Source organism: Protopterus annectens, chromosome 10.part0, assembly GCF_019279795.1.
Source record: "Protopterus annectens isolate FY-2018-M chromosome 10.part0, PAN1.0, whole genome shotgun sequence".
Taxonomy (NCBI): Eukaryota; Metazoa; Chordata; order Ceratodontiformes; family Protopteridae; genus Protopterus; species Protopterus annectens.
This window is the reverse complement of record NC_056744.1, coordinates 190630482-190646118: the sequence shown is the minus strand read 5'-3', so window position 1 is coordinate 190646118 and position 15637 is coordinate 190630482. Positions and strand designations below refer to the sequence as shown.

At 36.8% G+C, this 15637-nt stretch overlaps 1 protein-coding gene across 2 annotated transcripts in view; it reads left to right on the top strand.

Moving 5' to 3' along the window:
- The first annotated feature begins 1487 nt into the window (after window positions 1-1487).
- Window positions 1488-15637, top strand: part of KIF19 (kinesin family member 19) — a 1202512-nt gene continuing 1188362 nt past the window's right edge. For both annotated transcript variants that reach the window (XM_044085136.1, XM_044085135.1), the window contains exon 1: window positions 1488-2019. In XM_044085136.1, the coding sequence (XP_043941071.1) occupies window positions 1981-2019 (39 nt within the window). In that variant the 5' untranslated portion in view covers window positions 1488-1980. The remainder of the gene's footprint in view (window positions 2020-15637) is intronic.

The window sequence follows — 15637 nt, the reverse complement described above, 5'->3', positions numbered from 1 at the left end:
AATATTAGAAGTGAATATGTCTAAAATATCAGTGCATTTTTAATTTCGTCAGCAGTGCAGTATCAACCAAATTAGGTATAACTCAAGAGAAGCTTTGTTTCCCATATTGAAAGCCCACAAAATATTGCCCAACACACTTCAGAGAGAAAACAGTATGTTCAACTGCTGTCACCTTTAATGTAAAAAGGATATTTTTAGAGGTGCCTTCCTTTCATTCAAGTATGTTTTGTATTGCTCTATATAGCACACACTAGTTTAAACAATTCTAAACATTATGTGCTATTTGAGCAACAAAGTTTCTGAGATATGCTTGTAAAAAATGTACTCATTTGAGTATGATGAGTATGCCTCAGTGTGCCCTTGTTAGAGTAAATAATAATTATAGGAATATTCTAAATTTAGTAACAATTAAAAATATTGATAATGCCATAAACTTAGGAAGATGAAAGTAAAAGAAAATATGAATAAATCCGTATTTTCTGAAAGAGAAGTCTGCAACTATAATGATTATCAGTATTTTTTGACAGTAATCAGACATCTTTCCTCAAAAAAAAAAAAAAAAAAAAAAAAGAGTTGGACCAAAATTAGACTTATTTGAGAGCTATGGACTAGGCTATTTACCACTCTGCTAAGTATCCATATCAGTTTAAAAAATCATGAGCCCACAAGTTCTGTCATGAACCTTCCTTGAACCTATTTTGAGGCAAGGATTGACTTCGGCGTTTTCAAAATTCAGTTTCTTTAAGTGTGGAATAGAGGCTTCCAAAACATGGAGCAAGGACGAAAATGTTCAACAGCTGCTAGCAGCTTTAGGGGACTTGAATTATGGTTAAATGCCTCTGTATGATTTCTTTTCGGTTTGTTAATACATGAAATCGGGACATAACCAAAAAATAATAGTGGACAAAATGCACAAAATTAGGGCCAGATTTTAAATATTGCTCTTGTCAAACTTAAGAGAGTTGACAGAATAAGAGATTTTGCATTAGCATTCTGTTTTTGAAGATTATGAAGCCTAAACTCAAATGTCTGTCATTATTTTGAAACTCCAGGCCTCGTTGTTTTAATAGGAAACCACGAATTTTACCAGGAACAGATAAAAAGAGACAAAAATATGGACATTCTACGAAAATTAAGACACTTGAGAGGCATGTATGTATATGGGTTACTGAAACAATGTGGTTTTACATTACTTCCTTTGGCTTTTTTGCTTAGAAATCTGAACACAATTAATGTGTAACAATTCCTTTCAATGCCAAACATGGCATTTTTATGAAATAAAATAAAAAAGTGTTCAGTAAAATGAATTACGGCTGAAAGCGAAGTGTGTAAATAATCCTGGATTTTGCAATCGAGTAAGACTCACACGCATGGGAGTGATAGTACTCAGGTTTGTCCAGCAGAGGGCAGCCCGGGCAGCATGGCTTGTAGTAATAGTGGCCCGCCGCTCGCGATCTGTTGTGTACAGTTTGCCAGTCTCCAGGGAATCCAGGATACGGGAGGAGCAATACAAAGCCTGGGGAACTTCAGATCATCGAACAACATAACATTTGAGAGGGGAACCTCGCCTGTCACCCCTGCTGTAGTAAGAGATGCTCAAAATCAGCAAGGTGAGGTATAGGAGGAAGTGCACACTAGAAAATCACAATTACTTGACTATACTTAGCAGCTACCTGCTGATGCCTACAGAATAAACAAACACAGGAACACCTTGTTGCTGTCCGAAACACTGTTCAGTGGAGCAACAGTACTTGGGCAACAGAGACAGAGATCCAACATCTGTTTTTCATCTATGATGATGGGGTGACCATGTAGCTGGCAGGGACATTGTATTACCACAAGAACATTAGCGAGTGTGGGAATAACGTACTATACGTTAAGGAGGAAGCTGGTAGCGAACCTCGGCAATGCGAGCGGATGCATTAGGCTGGAAACACATTACAGTTGTCCCAGTGGAAGTATCTCACATAAATCTTCAACATGAAGGGCGGAGGGGATTCCAAGGACCAACAGCTAACTGTAAGTTTATTTTGTATAAAAAGCATGTGCTATGTGGTTGGTATCCTTAATTCCCACCTGCTGCGTTGTTTCACAAAATTTAACATTTACATAGCGTATCTGTCTTGCAGGTCTAAGTACCCCTGAAGGATAAGTGAGAGGTCTACATTTTATGTGGGATTTTTTAGAGTACAGTAACAAATGTGAGAGCTGGCTATAGCATTTTAAAATGTGTACATCCCTACAAATTGCTTGTTTGACAATGTACTGTGTACTTCGTTGGCTCAATTCTGTTTTAGATGTTTATGATGTAGCTAGAAAATATGTAAATCAGTAAAACCTCCTCCTTTTCTAGTCGAAAATGATATTTATGATGTGCCTTTTAAGATGAAGGCTGTGTATGTTTATAATTTAACTGCAGCCGTTGAAATTGTACATCACCACAGTGCATTTGCCTTTCAAAAAAGTAGCACTTTGCCCACAAATTAAAGAAGACCGCCACTGAGAAAACAAGTAACCAGTTTCTTATTACTCAGACAGACGGGGATGCAATGCAAACTTCATGGCAATGTATGGCTGGGCTTCTAAAGATCCTCATTCAGCAATAGCCTAGTAGGTACCCCAAAAGGATGCCAAGATCCTTCTAGAGGGCCAATCCCAAACTGATAACTGATGTCAAAACCATGAAGAAAAACAATGTCAAGAAATGTGCTTTTGAACCTATGATGCAAGTGTACAAAGGCAAGGAATTGACAAGTTCCATGATAGCATTTTGGTACAAAAGTAGAGGCAGGTAAGATACTTTCATGCATCTTAGCTGTCCAGAGTTTTGCAGAATGTTCAGATTTTTGACTCATATTTTGGTCTGTTCCTCACAAAATTTGTGGTTTTCTAGAAAATCACTGAGGACTGAAGTCACTAAACAATGACATCTTTTTCAGAAAATTTATACTAATGCAAATCTTGTTATTCTAGAAATGTTTTAAGTTTGTAAGAGCAAAATTTAAACTCTATTTCTATTTTGGGGTCCTCCCTCCTTTAATTTAGACTTTGTCCAAATTCCTTGCACTAAGATGTTGAGAGGTATGGATCCTTTGACTCACCTAATGTGACATTCAAGCTATAGCTTCTTATAAAATAGAAGCTACAGATTCCTCCTTTGGTTGTGAAGCCATAGTACTAAAATATAGCAAAACAGTAAAACACAGCACTAAAAAATATTTTACCAACAAAAACCCAAACAGGGATGAAAGCAGTCACTTGGAATCAGCCAGAACACGAAATACACCAATTTTGTTTCTAAAATATTTTTCAGTTTATTTTATTGTATTAATAAACTATAGTTCCATCATAAGCAGCATCTTTCCTCTTCCTTCTCCCCCACAAGAGTAAGTATATGTTTGTTCCTTTTCAGTAGTAACATTCATTATGCTTTCTACCTTTTCAGAAAAAAAAAGAAAAAAAGAAAACATCATGTTGCCCAGGTCATGATACCCTATTTTTGTAAAGCTTTTCCTTCAAAATGTGCCATCTGTTAATTTGTTTCACATATTTAAATAGTTCTGTCGTGCCTCATATGTTATAGGCTTATAGTTAAGTAGTAAGCTATTAGTCTCCAGACCGAAAGATTAGCCAGTAATCATTTTCAAAAGATCCCTCCCTCCAGTCCTAGAGGAGGGCCTCACAGTATGCACTGCATATGGGGATAAAATATGATGCTGCCCCTGCAGTTATCTGTGTTTACATTGAAGGTGGTCAGGCTGCTACTCTGACATGCAGAAGAAGTTTGTTCCAATGGAGGGGGATACACTGAGATATGAGCACTGTGCCAATATATCTTACATATCTGTTGATGAAGATTTAAGTCCTTTTAGCAAATATTTGGGAAATCATTGGTTCTGTGAAGGAATAAGAGTACTGAATATTTCACAGTTTGAAAGTATAAACACAGCTCGATATAGCAAAGTCTGTAAGAGACTACGTGTAGGAAAAGAACTACAAATCTTTCCGGATACTAAGAGCCTTTGTGTTATTATTCTTTTTAGCTAGGACTCTCTGAGGTCTCCAAAGTGAAGATATTTTTCAACAAATACATGCAGAAAAAAGGAACATTATGTTCAATAATTGGTCTGGTAAGAGATGAGTAAAGGATCATTAAGACTTGTTTAGATCTAGAGGAGATGCATTTGGAATGTAGCAATGTAGCTTTCAACCTGTTTCTTCATGGAGGTCCACCAAATCCAAACATAATGGGAAGCAAAGACCCAAACTCAATGAATATTTTTTTAAATATAACCCCAATTCAATTAAGAAGTTAGCAGAAGAGAAGATTTTACATCAACATGCATTTTCTGATCCATAAGAAGTATGAAAATGTAATGTTTGGTATTATTGGCTGACTGTAATAGTCAAAGGTTTACCAGAAAATAAAAAAAAACAAATATATCTATATATCTATATCTCTATATATATATATATATATATATATATATATGTGTGATTGTGCGTGTATGTATATCCACCTCAGGCTTTGTGCCCACTGAATGGCACACAGTGACGGTTATCCCACTCCACAAGGGGGGAGCCACCATGGACCCTTGGAACTACCACCCCATTAGCCTGATGAGCCTGGTCTGCAAGGCCATGGAACGTATCATCATGAAACTTATAAACAAAGACATTGGTAATCTCCAAACTCTGGACCCCACCCAGTTCGGGTTTGTAAAAGGCAGATCATGTCTACTAAACCTGATAGACTTCTTTGAAGCAGTCACCAAAGCCGTAGACGAGGGTAAGGTGGTTCACACAGCCTATCTAGATCTTGCCAAGGCTTTCGACACCATCCCCCACTTTGGAATTATAGATAAACTCACTAAACTAGGTATAAATCCCTATGTCACAAGATGGGTTGCCAACTGGCTCACTGACAGAACCCACACTCTGAAAGTAGCAGACTCAAAATCTGACTTCAGACCCGTGACAAGTGGAGTACCACAGGGTTCAGTCCTGGGTCCTCTCCTGTTTGGTATCTACTTCTCTGAAGTACAGGCTAACACAGAAAGTCTTTGGCTAATGAAGTTTGCAGATGACTGCAAACTAGGAGCCATAATCGAAACTCCTAATGATGTGGACATCCTACAAAAGGGCCTCACTGAGACAGATGCCTGGTGTCAAAGCCATGGCCTCAAGCTCAATGCCAAAAAGTGCATTGTCATCCCCTATAGTAAAAACTCTGTACCCATGAACTACAACATAGGCGGTAGTATACTTAACACCGAAAGTGTGATGAAAGCTTGGGACACAGGTGGACAGTAGTCTCTCCTTTGATAATCACATCGCCACAGTAGTCAGAAAATCCTTCTACATGGCACACCTCATCACAAAAGGTTTCTCATCCAGAAAAAAAGAGGTCATTGTTCCCCTCTACTCATCACTCATTAGACCCATTATAGAGTACAGCACCCCTTTTGGTATGTACCTCACAAGACATCTATAACAACTGGAAAGGCCACAGAAATACCTCACAAAGAGGATTACCGGCCTCAAACAGATGCCCAACGCAGATCATCTCAAAAAACTCCAGCTTTACTTCATCGCATATCACCTACTCAGAGGTGATCTCTGCCTAACATACAAAGCTATATTAAACCCAGAGCTGTTGGACATGCTCCACTTAAAGAAATCCCAATCCCTCCGAGCCACACGCTCTAGGGACCTAAACCTTGTCACCACAATAAACAGAATATGCAAGAAAGATAGATTCCTCTCCCAGAGACTTCCCATACTGTGGAATAAACTACCTATCTATATCAAACAAAGCTCCTCATTAGCACTCTTCAAGAAAAATCTTGATGATTGGATGGGAAATAGAAAATTCACCCCGGGGATCACTTCTGTGGCTCTGCTTGACAGTGGCACAGGAAAATAATTTTCTTGGGTGGCAAAAACCAGGGTACCTTTTTGGCTGGGCTTGTATAGCCCCTAGGGCTGTTAGCCTAGTACCTACCTATGAACCTAGTTGACTGAAATTTATTTGACTGAGACCAAAACGCGATCCTGGAGTTACTATATATAGTTAAGGGGGTGTGGGGGGCACACACTTTATACATTTTAAACCATACACATGGATATTTATAACTGTAATGAATAACTCTGCAGAAAACAATATTTACCTAAACTATGTGGGGGGGCTTCACCCCCCCCACACCCCCCAGTGTGGGGGGCTGTGCTCCCCCTAACTATATATACTAACTCCAGGATCGCACTGCAGTGGGGAAAAGGGCATATACCTTTTACTTTAATGTGTCAGTGTTATGTGTTTCAGTCAAATGAGTTTTCAGTCTTTTGAACTTTCAGTGATTTGGTCTCAGTCAAATGAATTTCAGTCAAATGAAATAGACCCATATATATATATATATATATATATATATATATATATGTGTGTATATATATATATATATATATATATATATATATATATATATATATATATATATATATATATATATATGTATATTTATTTATAGGGGTAGGGTCATTGACAAGGTTCTACTATGGAATGTTGACTTCCTGAAAGCTTATGAGCCAAAAGGTTGAAAAAATGACCAAAATACAGACGGGTTAAACATTTAATTATAATTAGTTTTTGCACCTGGGACAAGACCCATATATCCCCCAAATGCCAACTCCACAGATGCACCAACTTTAAGAAGGGAGAAGTCTCCCAAAGAAGTGAATTTTTGCTAGAGGACACATAGAACCTGCACCGACAATGATTTCAGCCTTCAGAGTTATGCCTTTCATCTTTTTTTCTTCGTGCCATTGTTGGTTTTACTATGACATACTGAATTCCTGAAAGTTGATGAGCCAAAAGCTTGAAAAAATGCCTCAAATGCAGAAATGCAATAAATAAATAAATAAAAAACAAACAAAAAAACCCCAAAAACAAATGCTGTTTGTTTTGTAGGGGACCAGCCCCCCCCCCCCATTTAGGGGCAAACTTCCCCACCCAAACATATATATACCTACTACTGCACCATTGTACCAAGCTGAACAAGGGCAAAATCTCTCAAAATAACTGAATCAGTGCTAGCACTTACTTATATATAGACCCCAATTATATGTATGTGTACATATGTATACATATATATATATATATATATATATATATATATATATGTACATATATATGTATATATTTATTATAATTTTGAAAAACTTTTCATACAAACTGCTTACTCACCATCTAGTGACTAACTATAGTTATTACAATATAAAAAAATACGTACAGTTATTACTGAACGTGTGAAAATGAAATTGCTTATGCAATAATAAAACATATTAGATATATATCAACAAATGTCAGAATTCTTCATAAACCTGGTTTTAACAAAGCACTTTGGCAATCCATTTTCTTTACAGATGGTTGAAAATGGCATGTTTAAAAATCCTCACAATATCACCCAGTACTAAATCTATGCCAATAAAAGAGAACTTATCAGTAGTATGTAATAATTGATGTTTATACAAAGGACTGCTTCTCTCTTAAATTTTATATCACTTAAATTGTGCAGCTAAACAAAACTTCCATGACATAGAAGTCTTACCAACATAAAAATTGCCACAGTAGCATATAGCCATATATCTGATCCAAGATGTAGTACAAGTAACTTAACCCCTTATTTCAGAAGTATAGGCAGTATAGACAGAAGTAAAATATTTAGTCTTAACACACTTGAACAATGCACAATGCCATAGAAACCAAGACAGGAAGTTTCTGCCTCTGGTTACATGTTGGTCAGTAATGTCCATCACAGCAGCACACCAGGAAGAGTGCGAGACTTGAATGTGAAGCCGCAGTTTTTTGCCCGGCTGTTTTCATTACAGGGCATCTCTTTTTAACAATGGACAAAATTAAGTATTTTCAAACTTATAGTTAAATGTTTTGACAGTAAGCCCAGCAAAGAAAGACATAAAGAAAGTTAAAGAGATATTAAGTTTGAAGAAGCAAGGGTAGGGAATTTAGAAAAATGGTTATAAACAAAGATGGTGGTGATCCTCTGACTTGTTCAAGAATTAATAGTGAAAAAAGTATATAAAAAGTCTTTACTATGTAAAAATCCAGAATAAATGGGGCAGGTGCAAAACTTTTTTTTGTTTGGGGGGTGGGGCACAAATCCTTATTTCACAGAAATGTATTGTTAAAAGAATGGGAAGTGAGAAATAGGGAAATGTTTGTTTCTGTGTTGTTAGATGACAAAGTAATGCTAACCATAGGTCCTATAAAGATTAACACAATTTTAAGTAATGTTTCCATTAAGGTGAAAAACAAAAGAGTCTAACTGGATATCAGTAAAATTATGAGTTTTTAGCACAGCTGGATCTGACGACATTGTTATCACAATACTTTAAAAAAATGGGTGCACCAATTTTGGAGAGGGAAATGTGGAAATTTTGGCCTCAGGGACAGTCCTAGAACTAAATGGCCTCACACCTGATTTTTATAAGGAATTTCATCATGTACTTGTTGTACCTGTTAAAGGTTTCATTTTTTGAAGAAAGGGAGAGCTCTAAGAGTTTCCCTGATAAGGCCTTAGTGGCTAAATTTCTAATGTTTCCTAAACAAAGTAAGATAAAATCATAACAGCTACAGGCCTATCCAATTGCTACAATTAGAAGTTACATTTTCACTAAAATTTTGCAAACAGAATTAATAGCATTCTTTCCATTACAATTTCCACATACAAACAGGGATTCATTACATTTAGATCAGGCAGCTCAGATCCTATTAGGGTTTGGGTAAAATTACAAACTTGGTGTTGGAAACATAATCTTAAATGGGGTAAACTATAGCCTTTGCAGCTAATTTAAGGTAATCCTCAGGGAGGTTATCTGCAGAGGTTTGAGCTTGTATAGAAGTTTTTTAATATGATTTGTGGGGATAAGTTGAAGTGTGAAGTGTGAAGAGATTTCAGGGGTATTGTGTAGGCTCAGGTTTAACAGAAGAGGGATGAGAATTATTAGTAATAGTATGAGATGAAGGTGTAGTAGAAATTGTGTTTAGATGGTGTAAGGTACAGGAGGTGGGTGGAAAGGTAAAGGTTGATGTTAGATTGGCCATGCTGTTGACAAAATAAGTTTTAAATGTACTAGGACTTTGAAGAGATGATTTGTCAGGATATTTACTGAGGGGTCCCCTTCACATGGTTGACTTTTCACAAAGTCGACTTTCATAAGGCCGAGACCAGAAAAGCTGACCATAGGGAACCACTATCTCTGTACAGTGTGGAATAGAAAATTTTCCTCTTCTGCACTGTAGTGCGATCTCAGAGTTGGTATATTTAAGTTATGGGGGGGTGGAGCACCCCACAGGGGGTGCAGGGGTCTTCACCCCTGCTAACAGTTTTAAGGTAAGTGTTCACTGTGTTTTTTGTGTTTATTTTACATGGTCAGCTTTCTGAAAGTCGATCATATGGTCTCGACCATATGAAAGTCAACTTTGTGAAAAGTCAACCATGTAAAGTAGACCCGTACCGAGGCATAGCTGTCAAGCAAATTAGGGAAAACCCCAAGAGAATCAGGAACAAAGCCAGACATAATTCGATACAATCAGGGACACTTTTAATATATTGGTACTATTAACTTAATTGACATTGACACAACAACAGAATATGAATTAATTATCCTGTAAATATATATGCATATTGTTTCTTTAGCATATCATCTTGCCTGCAAAGATGTTTAGTTAATTTCGTATGTGTCAAAGGAAAAAAACTTCAAAGACCAGTACACGTAAGGTTAAGTTAAGACACATTTAATAACTTGCAGCAAGGAGACAAAAACATGCAAATACAAGATTTTGCCTAACTACTAACAGGAAGTATGCTATTCTTATACTGTTTTACAAGACATGGCCTTCTATAGCTGACGTAATCAAACACAACTTTCAGTATTGTTCTACAGCAGATGTTACTCAGATTTTCTGCTGACATGACTAGATTTGTGAGAAACCTTTTGAGAAAAACAACCTGGCCTTGGTGGGCACTAGCCCGTTACAAGCCTCTATTGTATAGTTCTAATGCATGTGTTACATTTCAAGGTACTTTTCTAGCTCAGATACAAGCAAATGCTGATTGCAGTTCATATTTTCAAGCAGTCTTTGTTCTAATTATCTATAGCTTCTGCAGCTGTGTATTTTCTCACAGCACAAGCGCAACTCCTTGTCTAAGTTTTATAACATTTATACAAGTGGTATTGTTCTATTCATTATTTTCCTGACACAAGCAGAAATCATCTGCTTCTCAGTAAATTTCCAAGGCATAAGCAAATATTTTAGCTGCACATATTTCATGGCAATACAAGGTCAGAAAGCATCTGCAATTTGTACAGATTTATGCAGTATGAAATAGAATAAATGTGTTAACCCTTTTCAAGCTCTAAATGCACTAAGCATATTACTAATACATATACTAATACATATTTTTCTGACGGTATGTGATCCTATTTACCCAGGCTGTTCCTGCAAATGATCCAATGAGATCAGTAAACAAATACCAATATGTAAATTAATAGTAGTTGAACTTCAATGTGCTTTATGAACAAACGATTATTGAGTTCAACAAGTGGCTTAACTTCTGATGTCATTCAAAAAGGGCCCAATGTCTATTAGCTTGAAAGGAGATGGCAGATAGTCCTAACTACTTTGCCAGGGATGGCCTGCACGTAACCCCCCAAGGCTTTCATATATTGACAAAAATGCTGTCCACTCCATAGTGCCTTTTTAGGCAATGTCAGACCTCAGAAGTTCCAAAGTAACAAAACAGAATCTGGATAACATTAATGTAGTGCTGCTTAATGCTAGGGGCCCTAACAAATAACTTCACTCCCTACAAGCACTGCTTGTCCTGGAAAATATTGATATATGCATTGTTACAGAGACCTGGTTCAAGACCATTGAGTGTACTTCATCAGCGTAGACTTGTAATGCCTACCACACATTTGGATCCACTGCATTATATGAAGTAGAGGATGCAGTGTCTCCATATTTGTAAAAAAGAAAAACTCACCTTCTGATTGGTTAGACAAAATAACAGTCTGGGAGTGCTCTCTGTCCATCTTTCTCTTATCAAGATCACTTATTGCGTTATGGCTAACTATAGGGCCCCATGTCCCTCTCACCCAATAACCCTCACTAGTATACAGTCTCCATACATTAAGCTAAACACAATTTTCCTAGGGGACTTCCAACAACTGTTCCATTAAAAAGAAGATGTATACATCCTTTTAACATGTATGCCCAGAGATTTCTAAACATCATTACAAACTATCTGAATCAGTTGCTATGTAACCCTAGCAGGGTGATAAAATCCTGAACGTAATCCTCACCAGTATGGAACAACTCTGCTCCATACCAGTTGAAGCTTCCTCCATAGTCAACTCAGATCATAAGTCATTCAGTCACATTCACCCTAATACTGATGCCAGAAGCATCCTATACTACCTTGGTATTCAGAGATTATGCCAAGACTAATCTACTGAAAATGAATGATGAGCTGGCTAAATACAGAATTCCCTTCCAACTCAAAGAACCCTCTCCTTTTGCAGAATCTTTTACTGCCAAATTCTGTGCACATGTTAATAGCAGCATAGATGCAGCTGTCCACCTCTGAAATAAATACAACACCAAATTCAAAAATATACCTCATGATGGAAACCAAATATAAACAAGCTTTATAATAAAGGAAAAAAAATCACTGCACATAAAAATAAATGCAACTGTCAAGATGGAAGAAGAAGCTTTTGTTAAACTTGAATGGGAACTCTAGATTGTGATCAACTCAACCAGTGTCAGATGTGTAGGAAAAAACCTTGCTAGCCAAGCAAAGGGCAACCACAAAGCCTTCCATAATTGTATTATACACCTTTGAAGCAATGTCCACCACTTTGTAGAGTTAATAGTAAATTATGTCATATAATCAGACCCAGAAGACATAGTCAATCTACTATTGGATATGTTTAGCTCTAACTTCACCCTTCTCCTCCTGCATTACCAGATCTCATACCCACATCTACACCCCCCTTAAATCTCCCACGAACAAGTCCTCAAGGCACTGTCTATGTTCAAGAATACTGTTCTATGAGGTTGAATAATGGGCCTGATTGCTTTCCGGCTAGCCTGTAACAGGAAATGTTAGACACCCTACAGAGTCTATTTAGTGTCATCCTCCAAACACATTTTGCCAGACAAATTGAGGACAGTAAATGTAATCCTCTTGCACAAAAGTGGGGCATCAATGGACCAGGGAAATTACAGGCTCTAAGTCTGACCAGCCAGATCTGTAAGGCTATGGAAAGGATAATTATGGAATTAATGATTAAGGACATAGGCAACATATAAACTCTTGACTTAATCAGTTCAGATTTGTTAAAGGCAGGTCCTGCCTAATAACCTTGTTAACTTCTTCATGATAGATATTGAAACAATGGATGAGGCCAAATCTGTACACAGTACCTATCTAGACCTAGTGAAGGTGTTCAGCACCATCTCATGCTCAGGTATGATATGGTGCTTATCTAAACCTAGTGAAGGTGTTCAGCACCATCTCATGCTCAGGTATGATAGATAAACTATCACAGCTAAATGTTAACCACCTTATAACTCATTGGATAACAAATGGCTCACAATTAAATCCTAGGAAATTAAGGTGGGCTGTTCTACCTGCTACAAAAGCCCTGTCACTAGTGGTGTACCCCAGGGTTCAGTAGTAGGGCCACTACTCTTTGATATTTACTTCTAGGAGGTCAAAGCTAATGTTGTGTTATGGATGATCAGATTTGCAGATGACTGTAAACTTGGCACCATCATAAACTTCCAAGAGGACCCCAAGATCATCAAGAGGATTTTTCTGAAACCAATAGTTGGTGTCTAAACTGTGTACTAAAACTGAATGCCAGGAAATGTATAACAGTACTCTTCAGTAAACAAGATGTCCCTTGTAACTATCATACTGACAGCACAGCCCTGAAAACTATTCCAGTAGTTAAAGACCTGGGAACCCATGTAAACAACAAACTGTCCTGCGATCGCCATGTATCAACTGTTTTAAAAAAATTGCTTTTTCATTGCAGAGCTTATTACCAGGGGTAAATTTGTGGTATGGCATTCAGGTCCAAGAATGTGATCATTCTACTGTATTGATTGCTTATCAAGCCAGTCTGAGAGTATAATGCCACCTTCTGTGTGTACCTTTCCAGACATTTGACACAACTCAGATGCCCACTAAGAAAGGCAAGGATTTAAATCACAAAAAGTGTGCAGACCTTCTCAAAGCATTGCTCCTCTTCTCAGTGTTTTAAAACTTACTGAGGTGTGAACTCTGCCTCATGTACAGAACCTCAAAAGACCCTATCCTGTCAGATCTACTGCACGTTTGCAAGTTCAGTGGGGGCATAAACACCTGCTAAAGAGATTTAAATGTTTTTTGCAACATAAGTCAATCATGTTGGAGGGATAGATATGTATCACAGACAATATACTTCTTTGTAATTGTCTTCCTTTCCACATAAACCAAAACAATTTTCTTGCATTATTAAACATAGTCTGGACAAATGAATGGGTTAATGCAACTTCACTCCTGGTATAGTGCCCTTGTACCTCATGATAGGGGCAATACGGAAATGTTCTCCTCATTTATGGTTATTAGTACTTAAAAATATAAGTGTAAAAACTTCATGGGAATGTATGGTTAGGCTTCTGCAGCTCCTCACAGACCGATATCCTAGCAAGTACCTGTGAATATATGAACCTAAAAGGGCAAAGAAGTAATAGATAGTGTTGACCTAGAAAGCATGTCTGCCGAAAAAGAGGGGAAATGTGGAATTCTGTTAGTGGGAGAGTTAAAAACAGAACAAATAATTAGAAAAGGGGATGAGATGGAAAATGTTATCTATTAATGTCAAAAGTATTTAAATTAAGTCAGATGAGTCTGTGTTCTACATTGGTGTAACACACTGTGCAGTGATACCATATGTTTATTAGGCATTCAACTGTGAGCCGCAGGTCAAAGAGAACAAACTACAGCATATTGGGGAAGGGAGATTTTTTGGGTCATGGGACTGAACAAATGTTCTGACATTGCAGTTTTACAGCATGTGATATTAAGAAAGCCTTTGATTCCTTCAGTTATAATAGTATTTGGGATATTTTCAGAGCTTATGGTCTTCCGACAAAATTTTGACAATTGATAAAAGGAGTTTATGAAGCTTCTTGACTTAGACCACTAGTAAATGGTTTGCTAGGTAGGCAAATCAAGATAAATTTGGAGCCTTTTATCATTTCAACTTGTGATAAATGGTATCTTGTTAATGAAAACTAAAGATTTGTGGAAAGCTAGACTAGAGCTCTTACATAGTGTGTATTTTCTATTGTTTTTAAGTTACACAGATGATGTGATTAATTTTGTAAAAATATTATTTGGGTTCAACAAGCCTTAGATAGTTTAATACAATTTTTTAGACAGTAGGATTGGTCATTAATAAAAATAAATGCCATGGGTCTTGCTAAGATTTATGATTTACTTTTTTGCAGTATGTATTTAAAAAATTCTGGTTATAATGTTTAGCAAGAAGCAAGTAATTCTTAATCTATGGAAGGAAACAATGGCGACATTACAAAATATTTCATTACATGGAAGCACTGCAGTTATTCTACTGAAAAAAAAGTATGTTTTACATTTTGTTTTTAGGCAAATGAAATTACTTAGGCTGAGGATATTTGTTTCTTTTTTCATTAGAGGCTTGACTGCTGAGCTTATATTTTTTGGTCAGATGGGTTCTCGTTTGAAACCTATAGAAAGAAGAGTAGTACATGTTATTGTTTCTTAAGACGCATTAGGTCTCATCAACCCAATGTTTTTCTTAAATTCCTTTTATTTATATCAGATTATTTCTAAACTGAAATAGGAAGCCTTTAGTGTAGCAGACCTTATGTTTTTTTTCTCATTATTATGACGCCTATGTTACAGACACTGTAAAAAATATTTTTTTATTTAAAGGAGAAAACAGGATGTGTTACAAAGTGCTTAGAACTGGAGGATCTTTTTGCTGGCCTTTCTAACAGAAGGCAAAGTTTGTATGCTGAAATAATGGGAAACTACTTTGTAATACAGCCATGGGACAACTGTAGTTAGGGACATTGGTACAGTATACAGGATAGAAAGACAATATTTAAACACGTATTGATATGGGAAGATTTTTGAGGAGATTGTCATTAGGTAGCCTCCTATTTAAAGGGGACATAAAATATAAATATTCTACTGAGAGATTGCATTTGTTTTGTTCTTTCTGAGGAAACTTTATTACATGCCCTTGTAGAATGCCCAGGAGTGCAATCATTTTGCAATAAATTTTTACAGGTGTGGCATATTAACAACCTTCATCCACTTTCATATGAAATAATTGTGTATACTCAATATATGGGTTTACCAGTTAATCAGATAAAGTTGAAAAATACTTTGCATGTGTTTATGATTCATAGGTTCATAGGGTCACAGGTAGGTACTAGGCTATTGGCCCTGGGGCCTATTCAAGCCCAGCCAAAAAGGTATCTTGACTTTTGCCACCCAAGAAAATTATTTTCCTG